Raw genomic sequence first — 27,067 nt, 5'->3', positions numbered from 1 at the left:
AGAAGAGATTTTACTTTTAATTTTTTCCCTTTTTTGTTTTTGTAATAATTCTCTTGACTCCTCTAGAAAAAAATGCTTAGTGTGCATATAAGAAAAAGTACCATAAAAAGAAGTGATACGAAGGCACTGCCTATCCAAGTGGCAGGAAGGGGGAGCAAAAATTCACAGCTTCCCTGACTGCTCTTTCTGTGACCGCCAGGGAGAAGGCTTCTTGCTCAATAGGGGGCCAGCAGCCAAAAAGGCTGAAAAAACAGAGGAGGGGAATACCCAGAAAAAGCAACAAAATACCCAGCAAAGGCTCTGCTGGTGCAGTTTTCCTCTGCCTCTGAAATCTTTCTTCTCATCCTGATGGTGCTTCAGTGATGGAGATAAAATGTGGCGTTGGCAGATGAGAAATCGTGGTGACTCCAGGCAGCGGTCTGGGGCTGACAGGGCCCATTGGCAGAGTAGGCAGCACGTAGAGGGAATACGGTGTGCCCCTAAAAGCAGCTATAGAAATGCATTCGATTGCAGTTAGTTAGCAGTGTCTGAGCAGGTATGTTTAATTGCATGGCAGTGTGCAGTGATCACAGTCCCTTCTTGCTCACAGGTGAGGTTCCTGGACAGGGAAGGGATGGAGGACATGGGAAGGGTTTTCCCCCATCCTGTCCCTACTCAGCTTTGGGAAATGGCTCAGGCAGTTGCCTGACATTTGACACAGCTCTACTGGGCTGTGCCAGCCTGTCTGCCTCGGGTAAGTTGGGATTTAATTGGACTTGAGATGGGCCATAATTATGCTCACACATTCAGAATTTTGCTTAGGTGAACAGCAAACTTCACTGTAATTTTTCTTGATGACAGATGTGTATTTCTCTTACTTCCTGCGTGATAGACCAAATAATAACCTTCCTAGATCATTGTGATTTTTTTTCTTTCTGCCTTTCTTCCTTTATTTTTATTCTTCTGACTGGCACAGCTTTGCACTCTGTATACTTGGAGGCCCACAGAGGACTTCTGATGTACTTGCTCCCAGCTGAAAATATAGCCTTATAGCTAACTTGTTTTTCCTATCAATCAGTCTGGAGAGAATAGTGCTCGATCTTGTTGATCATTCTTGTGTAAAGCTCATGTATCACTTCAAGGATTCTCTGGCTATTGAGTCTGTCAGTTTGTTTCTATCACTGTCCAAAAGCAAAGACCATGTGCCCATAATATTAATAGTTGGAACAGGAGAGATATATTACTGTTCTGGTTCAGGTTAGTCAAAAAGGATGATTGAAAGAATGCTATGAAAATACAGTGCTTAAAGGTAAAAAGATGTTTGACAGTACCTGTGGGAAAAAGAAATGCAATTCTAGAAAAATTATGACATTCTGTAATGTGCCTTTCATAATTTACATCAAAGTACCCGTGCCGGTAATCTCTTATACATATGAATTATTTTCCTCACATGAGTAATTTCATCAACTGAGTAATTACACTGACTTTAGAGGGACTGTTACCATAAGTATGAGTCAAGTTACTGATGTTTATTGATCTAAACTCAAAAAAAAGCAATTAAAAAATATGGTTTTAGCTTCTTTTCCATGAAAAAATACTGTTGGAATCTGGGCTTAGACTGGAATGGTCTTCAATACTTCTTTTTGCAAAAGTTAAAAAGGTCTTCATTTTAGTTTGTAGCTCCTTTTGCTAAGGCTATCGTTGCTTTCACAAACTTAAAATGCAGAACTAATTGTATTTTTAACAAAATGCATGTTGTTTTTCCTTTTCTGGAATGCTCAAATCCTCTTAAAGTTCTCCCACTCTTTTCACTTTTCTCCATCAAAGCTTTCCAATTTATTTTTAAGAGATGATAGCAAGGATCTAATTTAAGCCTCTTTGTTCAGTAAGGCAAAAGAAATGGGCAACTGTTCCACAATGAAAACTCAAGAAACAATTCTTAGCAACTTAATCCCCATAAATTATTAAAGAACTGTATGGAATGGCTCAAATTACTCTATGTGTGTTAAATGCAGGTAGTTTTCTGTTTTTCTTATGATGGCAACCTTTGCCTCTCCTATAATACCTCTGCATTTTGTTTTTAATATCTTAAACCAGAAGTGTTTTAGAATATCTACCCATACTTGATGGCTAGAGAGTTTCATCTGCTTCTGTAAATAAACGCACGTTAGCTGCTTGTGCTATTCTTTCACTGATAAAGTACTTTCCAATCTATTAGGATCTGTCCCATACTAAAGGTGAGCTGATGTCTCAGCTGCAGCTATATTTCGGGTGTGCTTGGGTCTGCAATTCTGGAATGTTTGCATCCCCAGTGTCTGTCCTTCAAAAAAATAGATGCTGTTTGGGCACTTTGGATCCAGATGCAATTACTGTGTGGAAAGAGCTTTTAAACCAACATCCAACAACAATGAAAAAAATGTACATATTGTCTTTTTAGGGCTGGAATATAATTTAACCTGTATCAGTTTCTGCTGAGTTGTCGTACCTCTGTTAGCTTAACTGTTAGCAGCTATAGGAATGTGATAATACACAGAGTACTTTGTATTCACCTTGAACCTTATTTTGTTAATAACTTTCAATGATATATATGAAGAATTTCAGATCTAAGCTATGCAAACAGATTTCTGGCCAACAGTTTTTTTGGGGAGAAGCTGAATCTGGACTGTTTTGCATGGTCAATGTTAGGACAGACATTGCTTATCATAAATACATTATGGTAATATTAAAAATCTTTAAATTATGGCTTAAGTTCATGTAGTTGACTGGCTGAAAGTAGGGTAATAGCAGAATTTCCCAAAATGTAGGGGTACTTTATTAGGAAAATTTAGAACCATTATGAAAAAAGGCTGCTGTTTCAATGCATGTCCTCTCTAAGACTCAGTGACTCCTTATGCAGATCTTCTGGACTTGCAGTGCCTTTGGACCTTTAGTAAGAGTGATCCATTTTATTGATCTGTCGTGAGGCACACAAACCAAAATGGCTGATGGGCTTCACATTTGATGTTGCAATTTGGTGGTCAGAGTATTTTCAATATGTTTAGGATAGATTTTTTTTTTCTTGGTACATGTGCTTTTGAGAGGATTTTTTTCATAGGGAGCTTCAAGTCTGCAGCCAGTTAGAACTCTATTAAACTACTCTCGATTCTTGAACTCCTATTACTAGAAAAAATGCTTTCAGCCAGTGTACTTGGAGAGGAGCTGAATGCTAAGTTTATGTGCAAGTCAGAAATGTGGGCTATCTCTCTTGAACCTCTGCCACTGTTCTCTGCAGATATGTGAAATGACAGGAGAGACACCACCATAAAGCTGAAGAGCAAAAAGAGCTGATGGCTTTAGTGATATTTTGTCACTTGAGCGGTGACCTTCATTAATAACGCCTACAATAGGAAAATCAAATACTTTCTCTTTCAGTAATGTCAATCTGATGCTTGGCAACAAATGCTTTTAAGGAGGACAGTGAAGAAGAAAAAAGAGCAGCACCATTACAGTCTGTAGTGTATGATTAACATTTTCCCTGCTACACATTCACACTAGATCTTGAGTTTGCTAACAGATGCAAAAGGAGTTGAAACCACATTTCTGTATCACTAATAAAATACACAACACGCTGCCAGCATAATCAGGGCTGGATTTTCAAGGCAGTCAACTTACATTTAAAAACCTGAGTGGAATGGGCAAGTTCTCGAAAGCACTCAGCATCCTGCAGCCCCTGTTGAGGAATATCTGTCTAACTTACAGATGCTGAGTAATTCAGAGGGTCTGGCCCTAAAATATTCCCTTGATACTCTTGGAAAAAGAAGGTGAACTAAGCCTTGCATTTTCAGTTTGAAGATATAAAATCATTTTATGTGTTTAATAGTTCTCCTACTTAAATTTTTTCAAAACTTTAAAAACAACAGCACCCGCACCTAGTATCAAAAAAAACAATCAACCAAAATTGGCCAAATCAACGATTTCAAATTTAATTGGTATTTTTATTTTTTTTTTTATTAATTTGAGTTGCTGGTACCTGGGGTGGACAAGGAAGTATTTTATAGAAATTGACTGCTATTAAGAAAACTGATATTTCGTCTTTGGGTTTTTTGTTTGCCTGCTTTTGAACAGTGGCAGTCTAAAAGTATTTGTCCACACTACCAAATAGCTTTCTGAATCAGTGACTTGTATTGCTGTTCTTCCTTCCTTCAATTTCTTCCTCAAACCCCATGTTTTTCACTCTTTCTGACAGTGGTTTCCATCCTAATTAACTATTCTTCTCATTTAAACTGGTGTAAAGCAAGAGTAACTGCTCTAAAATCTGTAGAATTACTGAGGCATAAAATCAGATGTGGATGAGAAGGGCAAGGTTGTTTAAAAATACTACCTTTACATGATTCCTTTCCAAGTTTTATTTGAATCAGCGACCTTTTGCTGAGTGCAGTCAACCTATACTAATGCACACTGGGAAGGAATCTTGTGCCTTACAAGTGTACTTTTCTTCAGTCTTAACTGTTCACTGTCTTACTAAAGTGATAACTTAAGTGGTTAATCATGATTCCTAATTAGAAACATTAGGTATATGTTTCCATATTGACAACAGGTTTAAAGAGGTAGTAAATACGAATTTGCATATTTTTATATGAGCTACCAAAAGAGCATATGTTGAAATTATGACAGGTACCATTTTATCATCTGTATTTTCTTCCTGTAAGCCTCCAAAGCTCTCTTCACTAGCAGCCTAATTACTTAAAGCATACATTAAGAATGGTCCATTGCCAAACTGACATTCCTTTTTCCTCTACAAGTTAAAGCCTAGAGTTAACGACTGTTTGTCTGAGCTTCTTGTGTCATGTTAACAAGTTGAAAGGTTTCTTCATAGCAGTAAGACTTGGCATAAACCTGCTGCTACCTATAAAGTCTGCGAAGGGTTAAAAGCAGGAATTTAACTTTTCATTCTGCATACAAAAATAACTTAAATGTATGGATAAGATAAATTTAAATCCATAAAAAAGCTTCATTAATCCCCAGCTTTTCCTGTTGTGGAGAAATTCTGTCCTTGGTGAAGTTGGTTACAAAGATGTCAAAATCAGCAAGGCAATTATTTTCCCTCTATTGGAGGACTTGTCAACAGCCTTTAATCTAGAGTGAGTTCACTCAAAGGGTAGCTCCTGAATGTGTTTGAGTGTGGGAGATGGTGAGGTGCTTAAAACAAATAACACAGCTGGGAGAAATCTCTGATTCCAGTTCTTAATCTATACAGAGGAGGAAATTTTGAGACTTTAGCATAGATTTAGGCTTATGTTTGATTCTTCACCTTCAGAGGTGATGACAACCAGTTTGATTCAAAGCCCATGTTCAACCCAAATACTGAAGTTTTCTGCTTAGATTTCAGACTTCCAAATGGAAGCTTTTTTAAAAAAAGAAAAAAAAAAGTAACAGATAAAGAACAAGAGATCTTCAGGCATCAATTTAGTACCATCACTACGAACAAAATCTAGTTATGTGTGAGAGATTACAAGAAGTTCTTAACAAGAAAGGAAGGTACGGGCAATTGTACAACAGTAATTAATCTGAATTTCTGAATTTGCATGGGAGTTTAAATCACTGTTACTTTGAAATAAGCAGTTTCTAGGCGGGACATACATTATTGTTCATTGAGAATACTATTCTACTTTCTAGCAACTGTCTTGCAGTGCAGGTAGTGTAATGTGCACATGGTTCTGAGTTAAAGCCAAGTAGTTTCAGAACAGATCTGTGGAGTTTTTGTTGGGTTTGGGTTTTGTTGTTGGTTTGTTTTTTTTTTTATCGGAGTGGTTTTTACAAACACTTTTCACAAGGAAAATCGGAATATAAATCAAAACATAAATTTGGAAATAGCAAAACTGACTGTAAGAATAAAATAACCCTTAAAATGAAAGATGCTTAAATTCCTTATAGGTGTTGGTTTAAACCTATAGTCTACAGGTTGACCGCAGAGGAGGATGCATCGTTTTAGTTTCCTATAAAATAAAAACATTATTAGCTTTTCTCAGTGATGAAATGAAAAATTTAAAATGGTCATTTCTACCAGACAGAATGTGTTTTTATTATGCGTTCTCAATACAAGCCTATGGTCATACTCACTGAAGTATTAATGCTGTGTTTATTTACTTTTCTTGAACGTTTAACTGTTCACTTGTTTTCTTAAGCATGGGGCTGATTTTTCTACTTGAATTGCCTCCATCTCTTAAAATCTCAGGGCAAGGGAGATGAGATCTTCCCTGGAGCTTGACTTGTTTCAAATATAATTAGGATGGCAAGTCAAGTCAATATAAAACTAATTATTTAGTGGAATAACCCAATTCTTTTAGTTTAAAAGTATCATCTTTTGAAATAAATCTGAAAAAAACGGAAAACTGATCAAGTAGTTCAACTACTTCTTTCTTTGTCAAAGAAATGTGCTCTTATGAGACACTCCAATGAAGCCATGTCAGCCATCTCACCTTTGCTTAGGAGGAGACTAGAAGATGTCGTTCTGCCCTGCCAAGTGCTGTAGAAACTTGCTTTTTAATCCTTGGTAACTAGATGACTAGTGGCCTAGGGATTTCTCTATCAGGTTTCACCCAATATATTCTTTTTTTTGCTTAGAAGGAACTTGAGGGAAAGGAATCCCAGAAAGGGATGATGGTCCATAAGAATAAAAATAAGTATTGCCATGTGCGTTTTTTTCCCTCTCAAGAGTAGAAATGGGTAGAGATTAAAATTAGATTCCAAAAATATTGCCTTCAGTAGAGAGAGATTTTTATGAGCTTTAGTTTCTGGTGTGCAAGAATGAGCTTTATAAATCAGCAACTGATTTCCCTACTGAGAAGCTCAAAGGCTAGGAGTGGAGACACAGAAATGGTCTTGCTGTGGCACCAGCAGGAAGAAATGGTACAGATAGCCTGATAAAATGGTGGCGGTTTAATCAAGTAGCAGCTAGAAGGAAAAAAAGGAGGCGGGGGGGGGCAGAACTTGGAGACAAGCTCGGGATTTTCATGCACAAGTCCTGCAGTGTTTAACTTAGTACAACTCCATGCATTCAGCTTTCCAAACTTCAGATCAGTTAAGGCAGTCTTCAGTTTATAAGCTAACTTTCTTAGTACTACCTGTATATTAGCTATTTAATAGTCTTTAACTTTAGTATTTTGCTTTGCATACCACTGCGTGAGGAGCCATCTATACTACAGGAGACTGCTCTAGGTGCCCAAACTAGTCAAATCACATCTCTTCAGTTAAAGGAAATGTTAAGAAATGACCTCTGACTTCTGTTTGTTTAGTGGTGGTTGTTTGAGTTGGGTCTTGGGGGGGGGGGCGGGGGGCGGGGAGTGGCTTCCTGTCTCACATATGTGTGCAGGAAGCCTGGTTTTTATCATATCTTGGTGATCACCAAATTGCTATGTCCCTGGGAGAGGAAATTAGGTCGAGGCATATATTCACCAATAAAACAACAGTGGTGACTCCAAGAGGTTGTTCTATGAAAAGACACGGGCAACAAATCTGGTGGTACTGAACGAAAGCAGTTTACCAGTCTTCCAGCTGGAAGAGTGCAGTTCAGATTACAAGATGACATAAATGGGACATATTGTAGACATAGGAGGTTTGGAAGATGTTAGCAGAGAGTTTGTATCCCAGCTCAACTCTTGGGAAAACTAACTTTCTAAATCACTTTCTAAATTATTTCAATACCAGCCAGCTCCAAAACAAGAGATTATGCCATGCCATCTGTTGGCTTTTGTGAAAAATCAAATGGAAAATGTGGCTTGTTCAGTGGTGGTCCAGCGGAAAGAGATTCACAGTTGCTACCACAGCTTCTGGTGGAGCAGAGAATTAACAGGAAGGCCAGCTCTAGTTGGAGACTCTTTTCTTCAACATTTTGAGAAATGAGTCATGACATCTGGGTGGCTTGTTTTAGAGCAGTAGCAAAGGTAAAACTGTAGCCCAGGGCTCTCCCCTGTCTTTCAAAGAGGAGACACTTGAGGTGGCCAGATTCTGTATGGATCTTTTCATACATGCAACATTACTGCTCATTAGATGTTTGCAAGACTTGTCTGACTCATTGCGTATGTGTGGAGGTGAATTTTGAAGATCCAGAATAGTCTTCCTGGGTTTCCTTTATAAGGGTTCTGATCTGTATCTTGTAGTTTTGGCCACACCTGTGGGCCCATATCTATAAGGAAGAAGAAATGTAGAGAACTTCTAATGTCATTTTCCATCAAATTACATACCCTTTTTGTTGGGAAGCTATTTTGCTTTCTTGTTTATTATTGCACATGCAAAAAACTTGCATGCTGGCATTACTACTGCTTTATTTGCTTTAGATTGTCTTGCCTTTAGCCCATTTGAAGGTTTGAACATGAACAATAGAAATAGTTGTGATAAATCGTCAGGCTCTTCCAAAGATTCAGAAGTTCTGGAGTTACTGCCAATGACAGATGGTTTGTCCTTGCTCACCACTTGTGTTCTTGACAGTATTTTTCTGCTCTCTGCAAAATTTCCCTTGGTGTATCATTGAATTATTTAGAAAAAGAAAATTATTTTCTGCTTCATCTGTGTTCTTGCTCATTGGTTCAAGAGCATCCGTGTTTGACTAAGTGAAACACCTTCCTCATGAAGCAGAAATTTGATTTATTTTAATAAGGGTGTTAGGAGAACTGCTGGAGTTTGACATGAACACATTTCTAAAGTTACGAAGATGTTAAGAATGATCTTTTGTATCTATTGCTGTGGATTTCTATGACTGTATGAGTGGCACTGCATACTCAGTGGCTTGTATCCTTTGCTGCAGGATTTATGCAACTAACGACACAATGTTTTTAAATACTCTGGTGTGAACTCTCAGACTGAGCAGTGGTTGAGTGGGTAAAGAGTGAATTTCTTTTTCAGTTTTTCCACAATTTCCTGAAGTCTATTTCAGAACTGGCCTGCTAACTTGCTGCTTTGATTCTTAGTACTGGAGAATTATGTCATATGGCATTAAATACTGACAGCCTATAGATGAAAAAATGCTGAATTCAGAAAAATTGTTCTTTGAAGTTGTTGGCTATATTGGCCATCCTCTGCTTGTTCTCTGACACTGATTTAGTTGGGTAAGACAGGAATGTGTGAGTTGCTATGGGCATTAGATTGCAAGGACGCAACTCCCCTGCTCATACTGGAGTTCATCTGCTTATGTATGTCCCTGCACGGTGGAGGCACTCAGTGGTACAGCAGAAATGCCATCTCAGCAGCACAAAATGCTGGTTTTATTATTGTTTCAAATATTTACCCTTTCAGTAAATAAAAACCATCTGAACTGCACAACAGTTGATGCAGAATTAATATGTTTCTGCTTCTTTTAGCTACTGGTGATACAATTCATCACAGTTAAGAAAGCAAAATATATTTGGAAGCACAAAAGCAGCCATCTTGGGTTAGACCAAAGACTGTTTCAGTGTCTTATCTCCAAAGCTGGCTGTAAGCGAATGCCTTAAGGGAGAAGTAAGAACAGGGTAGACATATAAGATACTGTCTCCTAATACTTTCCCAGCTAGCAGCTATGTTTAGCCTTAGAGAGCTTTCTGCCTTGAATACAGCTTTGTGTGTTTAGTAACCCACAGCTGAATTCTTGTATGATTTCCCCTAGAGGGAGTGTGAAAAGAGAATTTGTCAAACATGTGCGTGGTTTTCTTTGTTTTGGAAAGGATCAACTCTCCTCCATCCAGATATTAATCTGTGTAGGATTTTGGTGTTCAGCCCTCATTATGAATGCATGCTAGTTTTTCTCAGTTTTAGCTTAAGAGGTGAGCTGCATAAGCAATATGTTCACCTGCGTTCTGTCTTGTATGGAAATTTCCAGTCTGTCCCTTGCCTTTCAGGAGTGCACAGCACTGCTTCCTGGCACAGAGCCAGCAGAACCAGTGGATGAATATGAAACTTGCATTGTTTTCAAATGCTTGGGGTCTTGAAGCCCCTACCTCCTACACGCCCCCATCAGATTGTTTTGTGGCTTCTCATATGTGGGATATCAGATATCGTTTTCATTGCTGCCCTTATGCCTTTGCAAGCATTATTTTGTACATTTGTTATTCCCTGGCTCAAAACACAAGTTCATGCCAGCTCGCTTGATATGCATGCAGATGTGAATTTCAACCAGAAAAAGATCATCACTCAGATAACAAATACGTGTTTTAACTTTCTGAACATATTAGTCATAGAAACCTTCTGCATTATATAATTCTATTGAAGCTGTGTTATATGTGCTTTTAGGTTATGATCAATTTTAAGCAGAACCAGCCATGCTCTTTTGTTTTTTTTATTTTAATCTTATTTGTTATCATCCCTTCCAAGTGACTATGTGGTGGCTTTTTTAAGTAAACAAAACAGCAAGCTCAGTAGATAGACAAGGGCATTGTGGAACATTGTGTCATGACTGTAAAGGCTTGCTGTGTCCAAGTAATGACTGTTTTACTGACAGATAATTGGATCTAGGTTGTGTTGCTGCTGGCTTTAGATTTTTTTTTTTTTTTTTTGAGTGATTTAATATAATCTCAAACTTGTAAACTTGTGCTTAACAGCTGCTGATAGAGAGAATCTTCTGACTGTCAGATTATGCATATGATTACTGTTAGGGTTTGAAGAAAACTTTAGGATTGAACGACCTTTTCCTTCAAGCATCAAAACTGAAGATTTACATAGTGTTGTACTTACTTATTTTCTGTAAAACAGTGGCTGTGCTTGTGCATTCTTCTACTCTGAAAAACATAAGCAGCACAATAGTTGGAAAATATCGGAAAGCTGTTAATGATGATAATAAAAGTATAGTGACCTGCAATTCATACAGACATAGTCAGAATGTGCACTGCTCAACTTTAAAGTCAATTAAATGGGCAATATAGGCCATACTGGGAGAAGAGATGTTCAGAGGTGAGGGACCGAGTTACAGCACCCTGATCTTGCTGAAATGGACAGCTATTTTGTGAGTGGTATCAGCGGGACTAGGATTTCATTAGGTAAAACCAAATGGTCCAAGGTTGAAATGATAGCCTTGAAATCCCAGTCTAATGCTGAGTCCCAGTTTAGATGTAAATCTATATTTCATCAAATAAAATAAATGGTAAAAAAAAAAAACAAACTAGCAACTTTCTCAGGGCATCATCAGGCATCTTTTTAAGTAACCACTCTCAATACTAGAACAAGATTTGGGTGGATGGGATAAGGAAAATGCCAAAAAGCAGCTTCTGGCAGACTGAAAGGGAAAGTGAATTCTTAAATCAGGGGCTATTCATAGCCCATCTAAACTTACAATATATTAATTTGAGTGTCTCTGAGTACATTATAAGTTTACCTCAATTTGACATAAGCTTTTTGAAAATGGCTTTAATATTAGATTCATGAATGCATAAACATTAATAGACAAAACTTGATCTTTCTGTTGAGGATTTTCAACTGTAACTAAAAAATGGATGCGTTTTATCTTATTATTTGCAGGCTGTGAATAGATTTGTCACAGGTAGCCTGAGCTGTTTGAAATAATAAGAGTGACTTGTGAGACCAGTAAGCCTCTTTCAAAGTTTGGCTTAAGTGGTCTGTGAGCTGTACATAATAAAAACAGTGACACTTAGAACCATACGCTGTTGAAAAGGCTTTGTCTAATTGAAATTTGAGAGTTTGGGCAAAGCAGATACACAGAACCAAGTATTTATAAAGGAATTAAATGAACTGAAACCAAAGTTTTAATGGAAGATAAAGTGCATTAAAATCTGATCAGCCAAAGCTTCAGGCACAAAGTGATCAACCCCACTTTTACTGTGTTATTAAAAAACGAACAGAAAATGTGAATTTTCATTTTGTGGATTCCTTCATTCTAAAGTTTAAGTTGACTGCCATTTTGAAGCAGAGAAAGAGCTTAGGAACCCTTTGTGGAACATAATTATTATTGTCCTTCCCCTAACACCACTGGGAGCCTTGACTCCGAGGGCGTCCCTCTGGCAGGCTGCATCAGAGCCACAGGAACCTCAGGAGACCTCATCTTGAGCAGAGTAGTTAAGGCAGAGCAGACATTCCTGGTGGGACATCCTGCAGCCAGAAGTTAGGAGGGACAAGGTTGCCAGGAACCTGACAAGTAACCAGAAAATGTGTCAGATATGCTGCTTTTTTTTTTTTTTTTTTTTTAAATATTCTACTTGCTTTCTGCAGAAATGTATGTAGATTGACTAGCAGAATTGTTTCTGCTTCAGTAAGGTGTTGATTTGCTTTGTCTTATGGAAAATTTAAATGTCATCGCTTGTGTTGTAAATGGCATAAGCTTTCTATGCTTGGGAACTTTATAAGGAGCAAATGCTCCCTTGAGAACTTTGTTGCTATTCTGTCCATTTTTAACCTTTCTGTGTTCCTGGATGTGTTTGTCTTCCAACTGGTTTGATATGAGAGATCTGATTAGAACAGCCATGCACCAGTTCAAGCATCCTGGCTGGGCCTGTTGTGATGCCTCCCATCACTTAGTTATTCAGTTTTTATCCTGTTCCTTTATATGTGCCGTATTGACGCCTACTGTGGGGAATGCAAGAAAATGTCAATGCAACATGACAAAATATACTGTTGTCACCACAGAGAAAGAGTAGTGAGTCTAAATTCCATGTACAATGAGGACGCTGATTCCTGGTGCTAATAATATTGAAATTTTCCAGGAGCACATTAGGAGCTATGGCTCTCATTTCCTCTCATTTCTTATTGGTGCTGTGAGAGTTTCAAATAAGAAGTCAGTTCATATACTGCTGCTCTTGTTTTTTTTTTTTTTTCCCCCCATTCTCTCCAGATCAGAATTTCCAATCTTGCCTATAATTCTAGTAAATAAGCAGTGACCTCAATTCTAATGGCCTTTGAATTAATAATGAAGGTTATCAGTATGGGGTTTTTTGCTCCTCTTAAGATTTGTGGCCAGTTAAATTGTTCTCCTTTGAACGTGGCACAGTATAAATCGCACTCATCCTTGGCAACTGCTAGTTGTGTTGCTCATCATTAAAAGCCAAACATGGCTGCTGTGCAATGGTCCAAGTAATAACAGCCCAGCACTAGTCATCTACTTGAACATTAAAACATTGTAAGTTCCAAGTCTTCTTTCAATTTTTGTCTTTGTTTTTTTGTTGTTTTTTTTTTTCCTGGGATTCAACACAGTTTCAAGTATCCAGTAGTTTTGAATTGTGAATCAAGATGAGCATGGTGATTATACAAATAAAAAGGGATTAATTAAGTTTTTAAAACTATTTTGGTGTCAATGCTAATTCAAATGAATTTACAAAAAAATTTAAAGGTGTCCAGCCTTTTCTATAGTTTGTTTCTGGCCTCCCTCCTGTTGATGATTTCTTTCCTAGCTAATGAAAGCAGTATTGTTTTCCCTCTTCCACCGTGAAGGTGAATCAAACATGACTCGCCACAAAAGTGTAGTGGATTCAAGGAGGGAAAGAATAGGGCTGAGTGAAACATGAGTTAAAAAGTACATTTTCAGTCCAGCACAGAGGCAGCTCCTGGAATAATTTTCAACAAAGGAAAGGAGAGGATGCATGGGAGAGAGGATTAGAGGCCCTCTGTGCACAGAGCCTGGGACAGGCCAGCATTCATCATCCCTGTGACAGCCCTCTTTCTCAAGAGAACCTTTTCGTCCCTGCTCTTTGCATTTCTATGAACCCCGCATTTGTGGTGTGGGGTTTTTTGGTTTGGGTTTGTTTTGTGGGTTTGTTTTGTTTGGTTTTTTTTGTTTTGTTTTGTTTTTGTTTTGTTTTGTTTTGTTTTTAATTCACAGGCTTCCCGGGTAGGTGTGCACTGGAAAGGCCTTAGAGGCAGGAGCTATAAAAATCTGACAAGAGTTACTTCATATTCATTTTCTGCCTTCCTCTCTGTTGCTCCATCTCAACACACAATATTAAGGCAAAAACGATTTCATTTTCTCCTCAGTCAACTGAAACATATTCTCTTCTGTGATGCCAGTAATGAAATGTATTTTCCAAGTTTAATTAGCAAGTCAAATACTAACACAAAAGCTTCTGCAGAATTTTGCTAAAGGTTCTCTATCCTCAGTTGAATAACAAAGGTCTTCGAGAGCATGTGCTTTGGTTTTTGTCATTTGCAGAAAGCATCCATTTCATTTTTTTTCCGGCTTTCACAAGCAAACTGACTGATAGCTGGTTTGTTCTCTATTTCAGGTCGTGGAGACTAATTTGGTTGCTTTTGACTGTCACTGGATCATTATAAATGAGGTAACTGTCAAGCGAACATTGTTGTGAACCATGAATCCTGTTTTCAGGCTTACTGACAATATTCATGCTGATCTTGACTTTGCCAACAGGAAGCAGTAGCTATGACAAAGTTCAGGCATGCTGGGGGAGTGGATGTTGCTTAATAAAAACAGAATGACAAGTTCTTGGACTTCACTGTTTTGTCTTGCCTATTTTAAACAGAAGTCCTTCAAAGAATAAATGGAAAATAAAACACCCTTTCCTTCTGAGTATCTTGAAATTTCATATTTGACTTGAGCTGACTGTTTTTAGAGGATCTTTTTAAGATCTTTTTTTTGTATGTAATCTTTTGTAATGGAGTGCTTGTGTTTCATTTCTATTTTAATGTTTTTTCTTAATAATAAAAATAATAATAATGAAATCCCATCTTTCCCTTTCCTTTAAGAATTCCCCTAGAATTCAGTCATGGTTGATACCCAAACCTATTGATATTACTGGGAAGCTTTTTGGTGGGCGTCTGGATCAGGTCATATATGAATGTTCATGAAGGGAAAAAAGGAAGAAAGTTAAATTGAGATCCTGTTTTTAAACTGTGAAATAAGTTCTTCCATGAATGCTTGTCAGCTAGAATATGATAAGTTAATATATGAAGTAGCTTTGCTTATAAAACATTGAACAATGCAGTTGTTCTTAGATTTGATGGCATTCAGAATTTTCTTCTGTTTTATGAAAAGCAATTTACGTCCAGAACAGCTGAATTCCCTGGGGAGATAGCTCTCCCCTAACATGTAGATCATACGACTCCTGTATATTCTTAGGATAAAATACTGCTTGGAGATATTGCCTCTAAATTCCAGGGCTACTCTCTGGATTTACTGTGCACTTCTGTTGTCATGCTTAATTACTAGATTTTCATTAGTACAGTGTGCTAATAGTGAGGCGATTTAATCCGAAGCATTTCTTTCAAGGTTATTGTAAGGTATAACATTGTTGCAGTGAGATTGTACTTTGGCCTACTCGTTTAAAGCAGTGGATTTTTAGCCAGTTTTCCCTGGAGAAAAGTATGCTTCAGAAAGTGCTGTGAAGACAACCCAGGTTCAGCAGAAATTATTGGTTTGGGCCCTGCATTGCTCCTGACCAGTGATGTGTGTTTTCTCCAGCACTGAATGGGGTAGGCCTTGCTGGTTGAGAACCCAGCTTTAAGCTACATATGGTCATGAGAACAACAGAAATGTTTTCTTCTTCCTGTCAGATTAAACTAGAATTCACTTGTAGCGAGTGGAATCTTGCCGTAAAGTGTTCATCTCTACTCTTCAGAGTTAACACTTATTATTTTAAAAAGATTATTAACAAAATCTAAAGCAGTCCACCATCAACCTCCTGTATCAATAGGTTAGACAACAATTTCTTAGGCAGAGCCCAGATATTGGCTTGCTGTTCAAGTTAAAGACAGTGTCACTGTTTTTTCATTTTAAATGTTATTTGAATTAGAAAGTTCAAAAGAAGGTGCTAGCTTTTAGCTGTGTCAGCTCCTCCACCCTCAAAAAGCAAAATAAAACTGAGGGTCCATTCCTAATGTACACGCTTTCTCTTTGCTTTTTATTCAGAAATTAGTGTCTCTGTGGAAAAAATTCTGCTTTCTGAGCATTGTTATTTGCACATGGCAGCAGATTAAATGGCAGAGCAATCGAAGTGGTTACCACTCTAAACTGCCTTCTCCACTCCAAAACACTTTTTCTGGGCTGCAGTCCCAACAGCTAGGAGAGCTGAATGATGTACGCAGGGAAACATACATCCTCCCTTCTAGTTTTATAGTCTTGTATGTGAAATAGGTGAAAGCTGTGATTAAGTTCATTCTCACAAACTGTGCTGTAAACTATAGTCAATAAAATATCTGTATTTCATTCAGTCATTCCTGCTGTTGGTTATAAAGAAGGTGAACATGTTTAATGCTGTCTCAGCTTAATCTGCTTCTGGACCTACATCCATATTCCTACTTAAGTAACTTACATGCAAGCTCTGTTTTTTTTCAAAATGCTAATAATATTTTGTGGACACAAAAATCAGATTAGCAATAAAGAAGATTTGTAGATAATGATATGGAAAGAATCATGTTTTGCCCTATTTTTCCTTATCACTATGTTCAAATTACAACAGAAATGTAAATGTTTCCTGATTGATGAATGTTGCATAACATTACTTGCTTATTGCAACATTTTACCAGTTCAGTAATAAGATCGCAATGCCTCCACTTTGGCAGTGCGAGATTTGGAAATGCAGTGATTTAAGGGCCCCTTACTGTGTAGCGTATAAAATACCTATCTCCACATCCAAGTCCATTTGATATGGTTGTCCATTAACTGTTGATGACCACAGTACTTCCATATGACTGTGAAATGATCTCAGAGCTCTGTCTGTTTTGTTGCTTACATAAATCTTTTGTGACAACGTAGACATCTGTGTTTGTGTGGCTGTATTGGCTAAATCAGACTGTCAACTAAGAAACTGTAACACTGCTTCTCTGGCCTCCTAATTTGAAAATCTAAGATAATCTATTACAGTGAAAATGCATTGTTTTGCAAAATCCACATATGATTCAAATAATACCTTGCAATGAGACACCAAAGAAAGCTGTAATTGTCTTTCCTTTTCCATCACTGTGCCAAGGGGTTACAACACACTTACTGTGTATAGTAATACAAAAGGAAATACCACCTTCAGTTTTGTGATCAGGAATCTGCTTAGGCTTTGTGAGGTGACATCTGTTATTTTAATTGCTCACTTTAAAATGCTATAATGCCTGGAAAGAGTTCCTTAATTTTTATTGTCCCATTAGTTGCTATTTTACATAATACAGCAAATTTGCTTGAAGACTGTGTATCATAATGGAAATGCATGTGTGGGAGGAGGGGGGTTTCTCCTATACAATGAAAGGATTCATAATTTTTTAAAGCATAATACATCGTATTAGTCCTTTGCGAATAATACAAATCTCTTCTGATCAGTGCAGTCAGCTGAGGAAACACTCTCCAAATAAATATTCCTATTTCTTCAGGGCCTTAAAGCAGATGGTGCAATTCTTTATTTAAAATTTGCAGGAGTCATAGATTTGAATGCAGTCATGATAAAATATACCTTAAGAAAATGTGAGAATGGATTTCTCACTCTCTCCCCGCCCCCCGTCAGTCTGTCTCTGCTTACTTCTTTTCCTCTGCACAATAGTAAACATAACCTTAAAAAGCCCAAGATAGTAAAATTATATTTCTTTATGACTCTTAAATCATAAATGTACAGTGAGCTTAGATTTTATTTAGTGGAACTGAAGAAGGGGCATTTGTATGATTTTCATCACTTTTCTTTCTTTTGCTCTTTTTAAATGAAAGAAATGTCCTTTTTTAAATTTTAAATCCACGTGTGTGTCAAGCATTTTCCTTTGTTAAGACATTCAGGGTCATCTTACTATGCCCAAGGCTGCCACCAGTTCTCTATTACTGTTGTTTACTCAAGGACAGCCCCAAACACTTTCTACTGCCTACAGTTACCACACAGGAGGTGAAAATATTAATGCTACTGTACAAAGGATTGGTTGGATTTCATGTGCAATAATATGCACAGTTATGACCAGTTCTATTAAAATTAAAATGGAACAGGTGCACAGAAAAGCTGATTTGTGTGAGAAGAGACTGAAAAAGTTGGCTTGATTGGCCTATGAAAACAAAGACTGAAAGAGGATATGCTCTCTGTTTATAAACACATATAGTGTGTGAATAAATGCATTGTTGTCAAGGGCTAGAGGACAAGGTTGGCACAAGAACAAATTAGTTCAAATTGCCCATGAATAAATTGAGGGCGAAAGTTAGTAGAAGGTTTCTAATTACCAGAGGCATCAGAGTCTGGAAAAACTCCTTTGAGAAGAGGAGGAAAAACCCCCAAACTCTTTTAAGAACAGTTTATGGAAAAAGATCCAACAGGTTTACCTGTCGTAGCACAAGAAAGGACTGGAGGACCCACAAGGTTGTATTCAAAGCCTACTTTCAGATGAACACATGTTTTTCCTAGGAGAGGGCTGGTCCTCAGCCAATGCATTCAAGCTTGTTCCATTGTATTTCAGCTCAATGCACTCCACCATGAAGACGATCGTAGAACATGACTGTTTTAAGCTCGAGCAGCTAGATCAGGTCCTAAAATCACAGCTCAGTTCCAGGAGCTCACATAATTCTACTTTTTAATATGGATAATTGATTAATAGTAGCATTAGAGGTTCCTTTGAACCCTTACCTTTTCCAATGGTGACGGCAGGTCAGGTGTGAAATGCCACCCTCTTTGGTACACGTTGGTGACTAAGCTTCCAGCTCTTTTTTTCAGACAGGTGAGAGCCAATGGACAGACTGACTTAGCCTTGCTTTCTCCAAGCTCTTGGATTTTTTTTTCTCTGTGAAGGCTAAAATTTGATTTCTTCTTACCCTATCAGTTTTCTCTTTTTCATCATCCTTCCCAGAACCTAAGAAACCTAAGGGAGATATAATGGAGCAAATGATTATGCAGTTCAAGATCTCCCTTTACTTGTCTTGGAGCTTCATCTAGTTAGCCTTCCGCTCAACTGCTCCTCTTTGGAAAGTGCTGAGAAATTCAGGAAGGGCATAGCAAGTATGCTATGGCATGGGCACTGGCAGCCTGGAGGCCTCAAGGGGGTGTGCAGTGGCCACCCTTTCCCGCTTTGCCCCCTGCTCAGTGCTGCTGGCTTTTGGAGGAGGAAGAAATGCTCTCCTCTGAGTGTCATGAAGGATGTGATGAGGACATGGCAAGCACTGGAAAATAGGGCATGTCCAGTATATGATAAATACTGGAATCGTCTTCTTGGCCCAAAATGAAGATGTTTCCATAAGAAAAGGTATTGTTGTCTTTGGTGCTTATTACAGGATCATGTAAATAAATTCTTTCCCTCCATGTCTCTCACTACTGATGCGGTCGCTCTGTGAAGAATAGTAAGTCTCTGCCTAGGTTGCTTATCTTAAAATAACGAGATGAAGCTGAACGGCAATGTATATTAGGTGTCTAGTAGGTAGTCTTGCTTCCCACTGGAGTCTCTGCCTGATATGTCAAGGTGATCCTCTTTGGTTCCCTTTTCTTAATTCATCCGTAAAGAGCTATTAATTTAAAATAGCATTTCTTTCCGTCTTTATTTGCCGACTCAGATGAAATGTACATCTAGTTTTATTCTTGTTCCATTTGAAATAGGACAGCGTCCCCTTTATTCCAAGTTCAGACCAACAAAAGAAAGGTTTGGAACTATATACTGAACTTCTGATTTTTCTAAAAAAATCCCCACATAATCTAGCTCAGATTTATACAGGTGCCAACTCAGTTCAACTTGGCCAACTTCGTAATTTTTTTTGACATTTGGTGCTTGTATAACAGATCATCTGCCATCCTTGTATCATTATACTGTATCCTCCTTTGAAGTGCAAATGAAAATTGTTTCCTCTCATACAATAGTTGCTTTATATAGTTTTCTTAAGTCAGATCCAAAATTCAAGAATGAGAGATGATATTGGAGAGTCATTATATAAAAGGCTTGTCACTCAGTCAATGCCAAGTATTAAAAAAAATGACAAAGAAATATATAACAAATAACTAAAGTTGAATTTGGGTTTGCATGGCATTGCTTTGTTGTTAACCTAAAATCCGAATTTATGATATAATTGGTGGAATTCACAGTATTTAAAATAATAGCTGTCATTAATCTATTGATGTATATACCTTCTGGGCAACAAGACAAAAATCTCTTTGGTGTTTGGATTCTGTTATTAGTTCCCAGGTGGATGTATAACAATATGAGGTAGTAACCTAAAGGTTAAAATGAAAACACTCTAATTAAAATGCACCTAAAAATGCTGAATACAGGAAAAATAAATACACTTTTGAGGCAGAAAAGATAAATATTTGAACAGCTGAAAGTCAAAATATCTTTTAAAGTATTATTTAGTAATATAACATGGCCATGCAGGTAGGTATCAGTTTTTACATTAGAATGAATCTAATAGTCTGGCTGTTATAGTTTGGGCATGGTGTATAATGAAACCAGGCAAACTTTTTTTAAATCCTTTGAGAAAGGGTATAGTTTAAAATCAAGATAAGAAGTTTCTTGAGGTCTCCTTTCCAGTTATATTGAAAGTAGTATAAAAAAAATTACATGCATTTTGCTAAAACAGCATTTTATTTTTTTTTACCTTGCAGCTAGTGAAATGATACAGAGTAAATGAAAAGATGGCATCTTAAGCTGAGAGAAACCATTATCTATGGTACATTAAGGATTAATCAACCAGAAATGCAAGATATTACACTGGACACAGCTGATGCCATGTGTTATTTTTGTTTGCAGAAAAATCTATATTTTATAAAGAACATTAATAACAGATGAATTCAAAAACTATGACAATCTGTGAAGAAGAATAAAATACTTTTACTGTAGTCAAGAGAGTAGAAGTTAAAATTTACATCTCATGTATTTTTCTTCCAAGCTTTAAAGGAAATAAACAAATGCTGGTATGTCCAAAGAAGTTGCTTCAAAATAATTAATTTAAAGAATATTAACTGAAGCTCCAAAAAAAAAAAAAAGCCAAAATTACAGTGATCGTTGTCTTAACACCTAAAGAGCTGATTTTTAAAAAACTTGGCTTCCTTTTCACAAGAAAGATTCTGTAATTTGAGTTCAAATCTATCTCCTGGTGTCTCTTAAGTTCCTGATTATGGGTATAGATCAGGAAGCTAGAGGCAAAAAATGATTATGGCGTTTAGTTACACTTTTAAGAGCACAGATGTACTGTATCCTTCAAAAAAGGAAAAGCTATAAATAATACGAGTGAGAATCGGAAATATTCAGTGGACTGTGGCTGTATGCAAGGGTATGTTAAATGTAGGCTGCTAATAGGAGCTCCTCGAGCACCTCCCTTACTGGGGGGGTATCCACAAATTTAAACATCTGGAAAGTTTGGGGCATCAGCCTCTGTAATTAAGACAGATTATGGACAAACAGTTCGGTATGATGAAAAATAGATTTCAGTTAAAAAGATTGAGCCATTTTGTAGATTATTTCTTCTGCTTTACAGAGGAATAAAGACACAGAATTGCCTTGAAAGATACCAGCTGACCCTATTTGAGTCATCAGGAAAAGGCCATGTTTAACTAAAGTTCAAGTTGTTATGTGAAGGTTGGAGTCAGTTGCTGTTGCTTGTGAGCCCACGTTCCTCTTGCTCCATGTTCCCTGGGGGCCTCATTGTTCAATGCTGTAAAACACCATGTTGCCAAACTGCGGGAATTTATACTATGTAAAAAACTGTTTTTCTGTTTTCCCTAACCTGCCTTAAAGTTAAAATATTAAGGTTAATATTTCACACATTGATGTGTTTACTTAGTTATTTTGTTTCTTTAAAGTGTGTGTCCACAGAGCTGAGTGTTCAGCTGTAAGCCTTAATAGGTACCCTATGGAGTAAAAAGTTGGTTTTAAATTAGGTCTTGCTATAAACAAGCGCATACACACCTAGAATGCTCTAATGCATTTTCTTTGCCCTTTTGGTAAATGATGTTTGCTAACTTGCACATTGTTTATAGGTTCTTGATATTCTGTTTCCAGGAAATGAACACTTAAGGCCTGAATAATTGCCTGTACCTGCACAGCTCCTAAGTAAAGCTACACTTAGAAATACATCATGCTATGACTTCCTACTGATTTACACATTATCTGCCAAAGATGCTGTGAAACACTTTTAAGTAAAAGATCAAAGGTAAAAGGAGAGGGAGAGAAAATATAAAATGAGACAACTAATCCCAGTTACATCTACAAAGTTTCAGTGAGGTTTGGGCACCATACATTTTAAACTTTTGCAATTATTGTAAGGGTGGTATGTCAGTTGTTTTAATGAGCACACATACATTCTTTTTGAGGCTACGGCAGAGCTCGACAATAGCTGTGTAGCAATCCCACGCCTCTTGATCCTCTCAGTTTATTTTTGTTTATAATCTGGTGGTAACATTTCTGTATTTTAACTCATGCATATTCTCTCCTTTGCCTTATCTTCCAGGAAATAAACGATGTGGATGTGCAGGAGCTAGTGAGAAGGTCAATTGGAAGGTTAACAATTATTCGACAGACGTTTCCAGTCCCCCAAAACATAAGTCAGCGCTGCTTCCGTGGCAACCACAGAATATCTTCATCACTGTGTGATCCAAAGGACCCTTTCTCCCAAAGCATGGAGGTAGTTCATATACCAGTCTATTCCTACCTGGGAACTGTCTTTCTAGATAAGTTCAAGGTTTTTCCTCAGGGGCTTAGTGTAATTTAATGTTTATTTTTCATGTCCTCTCTGGCATGTAGTTTAACGGCTCGTGGCATGACAAGAAAATACTTGGGTGGGGGGTGAATGTGACTGATGGACAAGAAGAACTCGCTTGATCCACAGCAATTGAGAAAAAAGTCCAAAAAAGCCACCTGATCTCCAGCCAGTGGGGTAGTTGTTTTGTTGTGCTGCTAAATTTTATTTTTTGTCATCTCACCAAGAAGAATTTCCTCCCCATAACCAATGTCTCCTGAGTTGCCATCTTCTCTAAGCCTCAAATGTGTTGTCAATAGGAAAGCCTTCCTGGGAAGCACCTGCCTCATCTGTTTCAAGTGTTCAACTCTCCTGAGTTGCCATCTTCTCTAAGCCTCAAATGTGTTGTCAATAGGAAAGCCTTCCTGGGAAGCACCTGCCTCATCTGTTTCAAGTGTCTTGGTGTACACGCCTAAATCTATGCCTGTGTTCCAAAGAGATCTTATTTTCAGGGTTGTTAATTACAAATCACAGTCAAACTATAAAAGCCTTCATACCACATGAAGTCAGCAACAGGATCATGGTCACTGTCCTCCTGATTTCACATGGTTTTTCCAAGAGCAAGTCCTCTCTCTCTTGTATATCTGGTTAGGCTTCATCATGAGAAAGCTATGGCAAATCAGGAGTGTGAAATTGGCTTAAGATGTCAATTTTACTTTGGTTTTTTTTGTGTGGTCATTTATGAAGTTGTGGAAAGATGACTGCCTTGGCAGCAGTGCAGGAGGAGCATATCTGACTTAGCAGCAAAGAGAGCAGTTGTCTTGTGATGCTGAAAGAAAGGAGTGAGAGAAAACAATGGGAGAGAAACAGGGAGGTGTTGAAGAGTGTCCTTGCTTAAAATGAAAATATGTGAGGGAAAAAGGAGAAGTGTGGTTGGCCTTGCTCTGTTTCAAGTTAGCTGTCAGAGCCTTTGCCTCACTAATTGTTCACAAAGCAGCCATTAAGCAGCTATTGATGACATGAAAAACTTTGGCTATAGCACAATGCACAGTGATCCTATCAGAGTTCTTAAAATAAACAAGGCTGTGTAAGGTCAAGAGATACATAGGATATCTCTAGAGGCTATTTAGCAACTGTGAAAAATCTTTCGGTTGTGCCGTTCTGTTATGGCAGCATGGTCCTAGGGGGAACTTTGGAAGTCTATGGATAATGCGTAAAAACTGAGGGTGTGATTACGTGCAGCTGCTAGAGATTGCAAAGAGCAGTTTTAATGAACAAAGTTACTAACTAGAGCAAGGCAGAAAACAAGAATCGTGCATCGATGGGAGCCTTCATGTTTTGATTTATTTTCTCTTCAACTTCACCTTCATTTCATTTTCACTTCCACAGTGAACTGACTCTAGGAGAGAAAAGTTCTAGAAATCAAAGTTTATTCTCTGCAAATTGACAAATTCCATTTAATGTGTTACATTGGACCTTATACCTTAACCTGTCCTTCTTGATCAACCTGTAGCTTGGAGAGCTGTAATATTCCTATTGAAAGCTTTCATGACATTTAAGTTCAAAGGAATGATGGAAGCTTGACTGGTTTAGCTGTTCTGCACAGTTGAGTTGATTTTTTTTCATGCTTTCCCTGAGATGGCTGCACTTCATTGGTAACTGAGTGAGACAATACTAAAAAATGAAAGGAAGAAAAACTCTGACGCGGTTTCCCCTATGTCTTCGTAAGATGCACAGACCTTCAAGTAGCTGTGGGGTTTGTTCATTGTTTCTTTGTTCCCCCCAACAATATTATAAATTAACTTCTATTCCAGTGGGGAGTTGGAACAATTTATAAATTGAAACTTCTAATGCTTTTTTTTTACGCCATCAAAGTGTGACTAATCAGAAATATTCTCTGGAAATTATAAGGGTGGATTTCTTGATTTATTTTTTCTGAATAACTCCCCCTAAAGTCTGTGTGAATAATTAATTTTTTTCAGCATCTTAATTAAAACAGTGAAAAATATTTTAGTAAATATCTCTCATTGTGTCTCTGGGATTGTCCTAGTTGAAACAACAACTTCTATAAATTTGTATCATTTTGGTGGAAGGAAGTTAAAAACTGGATTCACAGAGGTATTTAGTACCGTAACCCTTTTGTATAAAAACTATGTGCAGTAGTCTAGGTATGCATAAAATAAACACCGTTAATGCAGATTAATTGCTCCTACTTCATCTGATTGCTAAATACCTTTCTTCTACACTCTGGAACAAAAAATCACATCTGAAATTTGAATTGCATCAACAGGAGGTTGTGCAGTTAGATATTGCTTGGTAATGCAAGTGTCCAGCCATTAGTCTAAGAGACTTGGAATAAATAAAGGATCAGTGAATGGATACCAGGCAACGTGTTAAACGTCCCAATAAATTTATGTGGGAAATCATAGAATAGAATCATAGAATCGTTTAGGTTGGAAAAGACCCTTAAGATCATCAAGTCTAACGGTTAACCTAGCACTGCCAAGTCCACCACTAAACCATGTCCTCAAGCACCACGTCTACCCATCTTTTAAATACCTTCAGGGATGGGGACTCTACCACTTGAGGCCACTTCCTCGCATCCCATCACTTATTACTTGGCAGAAGAGACCGTCCCCCCACCTGGCTACAACCTCCTTTCAAGTAGTTGTAGAGAGCGATAAGGTCTCCCTTGAGTCTCCTTTTCTCCAGGCTAAACAACCCCAGTTCCCTCAGCCACTCCTCATGAGACTTGTGCTCTAGACCCTTCACCAGCTTCGTTGCCCTTCTTTGGACACGATCCAGCACCTCAACGTCCTTCTTGTGGTGAGGAGCCCAAAACTGAACACAGTATTCAAGGTATGGCCTCACCAGTGCCGAGTACGGGGGGGACAATCACTTCCCTAGTCCTGTTGGCCACAATGAATAGAAGTATAAATTACAGCCCCGCTCTGTGCATCAGGACAGTTACTAATGAAGCATACTTCTGGTAGTGACAGGGAAGGGTGAGTTTGAGAAGCAGAAATTAATCATAGTGTTTTTATCATTGCGTTATCAGTGATTGATTGCTGTAAATGTTAAGCTGAACTATTAGCGAAGGAATCACAATGCTTAATAATTGCTGAACTCTGTACTCCTGAGCCCTTTTAGTACTTGATGAAGGCCCAGCTATATTGCTCTTAGATTAGCGAGCGCATCCTTCCTCATGAACTGTGACAACACTCTTCTATTCCCATGATATTGGGTATGGAAGCTACATTGAAAGCAGTGTCATTTTGTTGGGAAATGATGACTTGGCATCTGTAGCCCTTCATATACCAAGTTAATCTCATTAGTGACCTTATTGCCTCTGCTCTCTAAAGGTTTGGGTTTTTTTTTCCTTTGGTGAAGGCTTATGTAAAATAAACTTGCCTCACAGCATAGAAATAATTCTTTCTCTTCCCCTGAAACAAATGTCCCTGTGGTGGTGACTTCTTTGAGGAAATACAGTTTTAGCCAAAATGCTTTGAATTCTTTGTAGGTTTACAATACACAGACAAATCATCCAAGTTATTTTAAAAATGCCTGATTAATCTGAACCCAGATCCTCAATCCGTGCTTTTCATCCTGTTATGCACAGTGATGCCTGGCCTGTGCATCTGCGGAAAGTAAATTAGTTCCTGGGTCATTACTGGAATGGAACTACTCACAGCCACTAGTGTCTCCAGAGAAGCTCGAGTAAGAATAAAGAAGCATCTTCCAGAAAGAGGGAGCGAAGGATCATTGTCGTTTAAAGAAAAAGGGAAATAGGGATCAGAAGTTCTGCATATTTGTGGTACTAACAATGTAGAGTTGTAAAGGCAGTAGAGGATCTCGGGAGTTTATCAGGAGGAAAAGCAGCAGACCATTAGATCTCCTTCAATAAAATATGGAAGGCAAAATGCCCTAGGAAATTCTGGCAAGGTAAGGAGAAAGGTGACCTCTTTCCTGGATGCTAGGTGGGGAAGGAGTCTGTCACAAAACCTTTCTGTGAGAACTGTACAGAGCAGATTGCGGATGACACAGGCAAAACCAACGTAAAGATGGAATTTACATAAGACAGTAAAAACATAAAAAACAAGTTATATGGAAAGGAGTAATTAGGTAGGAAGACAGGCTATTTTCTTTTCTCTTTTTTTCCTTTTTTTTTAAAGTGATGTGTGGATTTGCCAGTCAGTGTCTCAGATTTTCAGCATTATTGTGCTTGACATACACACCCTTCCAATAGCTACAGGACTTTCCCAGTCTTTGGACCTTTTTAAGAGATAGAATAGGGGCATTCTCCACAAAGTTAGCATACGTTCCTATTCTAAGCTTCCTTCTTCTTCTAAGGTTTTGAGCAGATCATCTGTATGGAGAAACCCTTGCATAGAGCAGTCAACATATTCCGCAAATCTGGGAAATGTCTTTTGGCTTGTCTGTGACTGATGCAGGAAAAAACCAGCAACCTTGCCTCAGTTAGAAAATTGCTGCTGGCTAATTTGTTTTCAGGCACTAAGAGTGCTCTACAGCCCCCTTCATACTTCAGCTGAGGAAACTGAGTTTCCCTCAATA

The 27,067-nt window shown here is 37.9% G+C and overlaps 1 protein-coding gene across 2 annotated transcripts in view; it reads left to right on the top strand.

The window, feature by feature from the left end:
* GRID2 (glutamate ionotropic receptor delta type subunit 2) overlaps nt 1–27,067 on the top strand; it is a gene marked incomplete at both ends in the record, with an annotated part of 735,869 nt that overhangs the window by 489,033 nt on the left and 219,769 nt on the right. For both annotated transcript variants that reach the window (XM_082316173.1, XM_082316172.1), the window contains 2 exons: nt 14,154–14,207; nt 22,268–22,441. In XM_082316173.1, the coding sequence (XP_082172299.1) occupies nt 14,154–14,207; nt 22,268–22,441 (228 nt within the window). The remainder of the gene's footprint in view (nt 1–14,153; nt 14,208–22,267; nt 22,442–27,067) is intronic.

The sequence above is a fragment of the Platalea leucorodia genome (genome assembly GCF_965183815.1).
Source record: "Platalea leucorodia genome assembly, chromosome: 6".
Classification (NCBI taxonomy): domain Eukaryota; kingdom Metazoa; phylum Chordata; class Aves; order Pelecaniformes; family Threskiornithidae; genus Platalea; species Platalea leucorodia.
The sequence above is the reverse complement of the archived record's forward strand: the minus strand, read 5'-3'. Positions and strand labels throughout refer to the sequence as shown.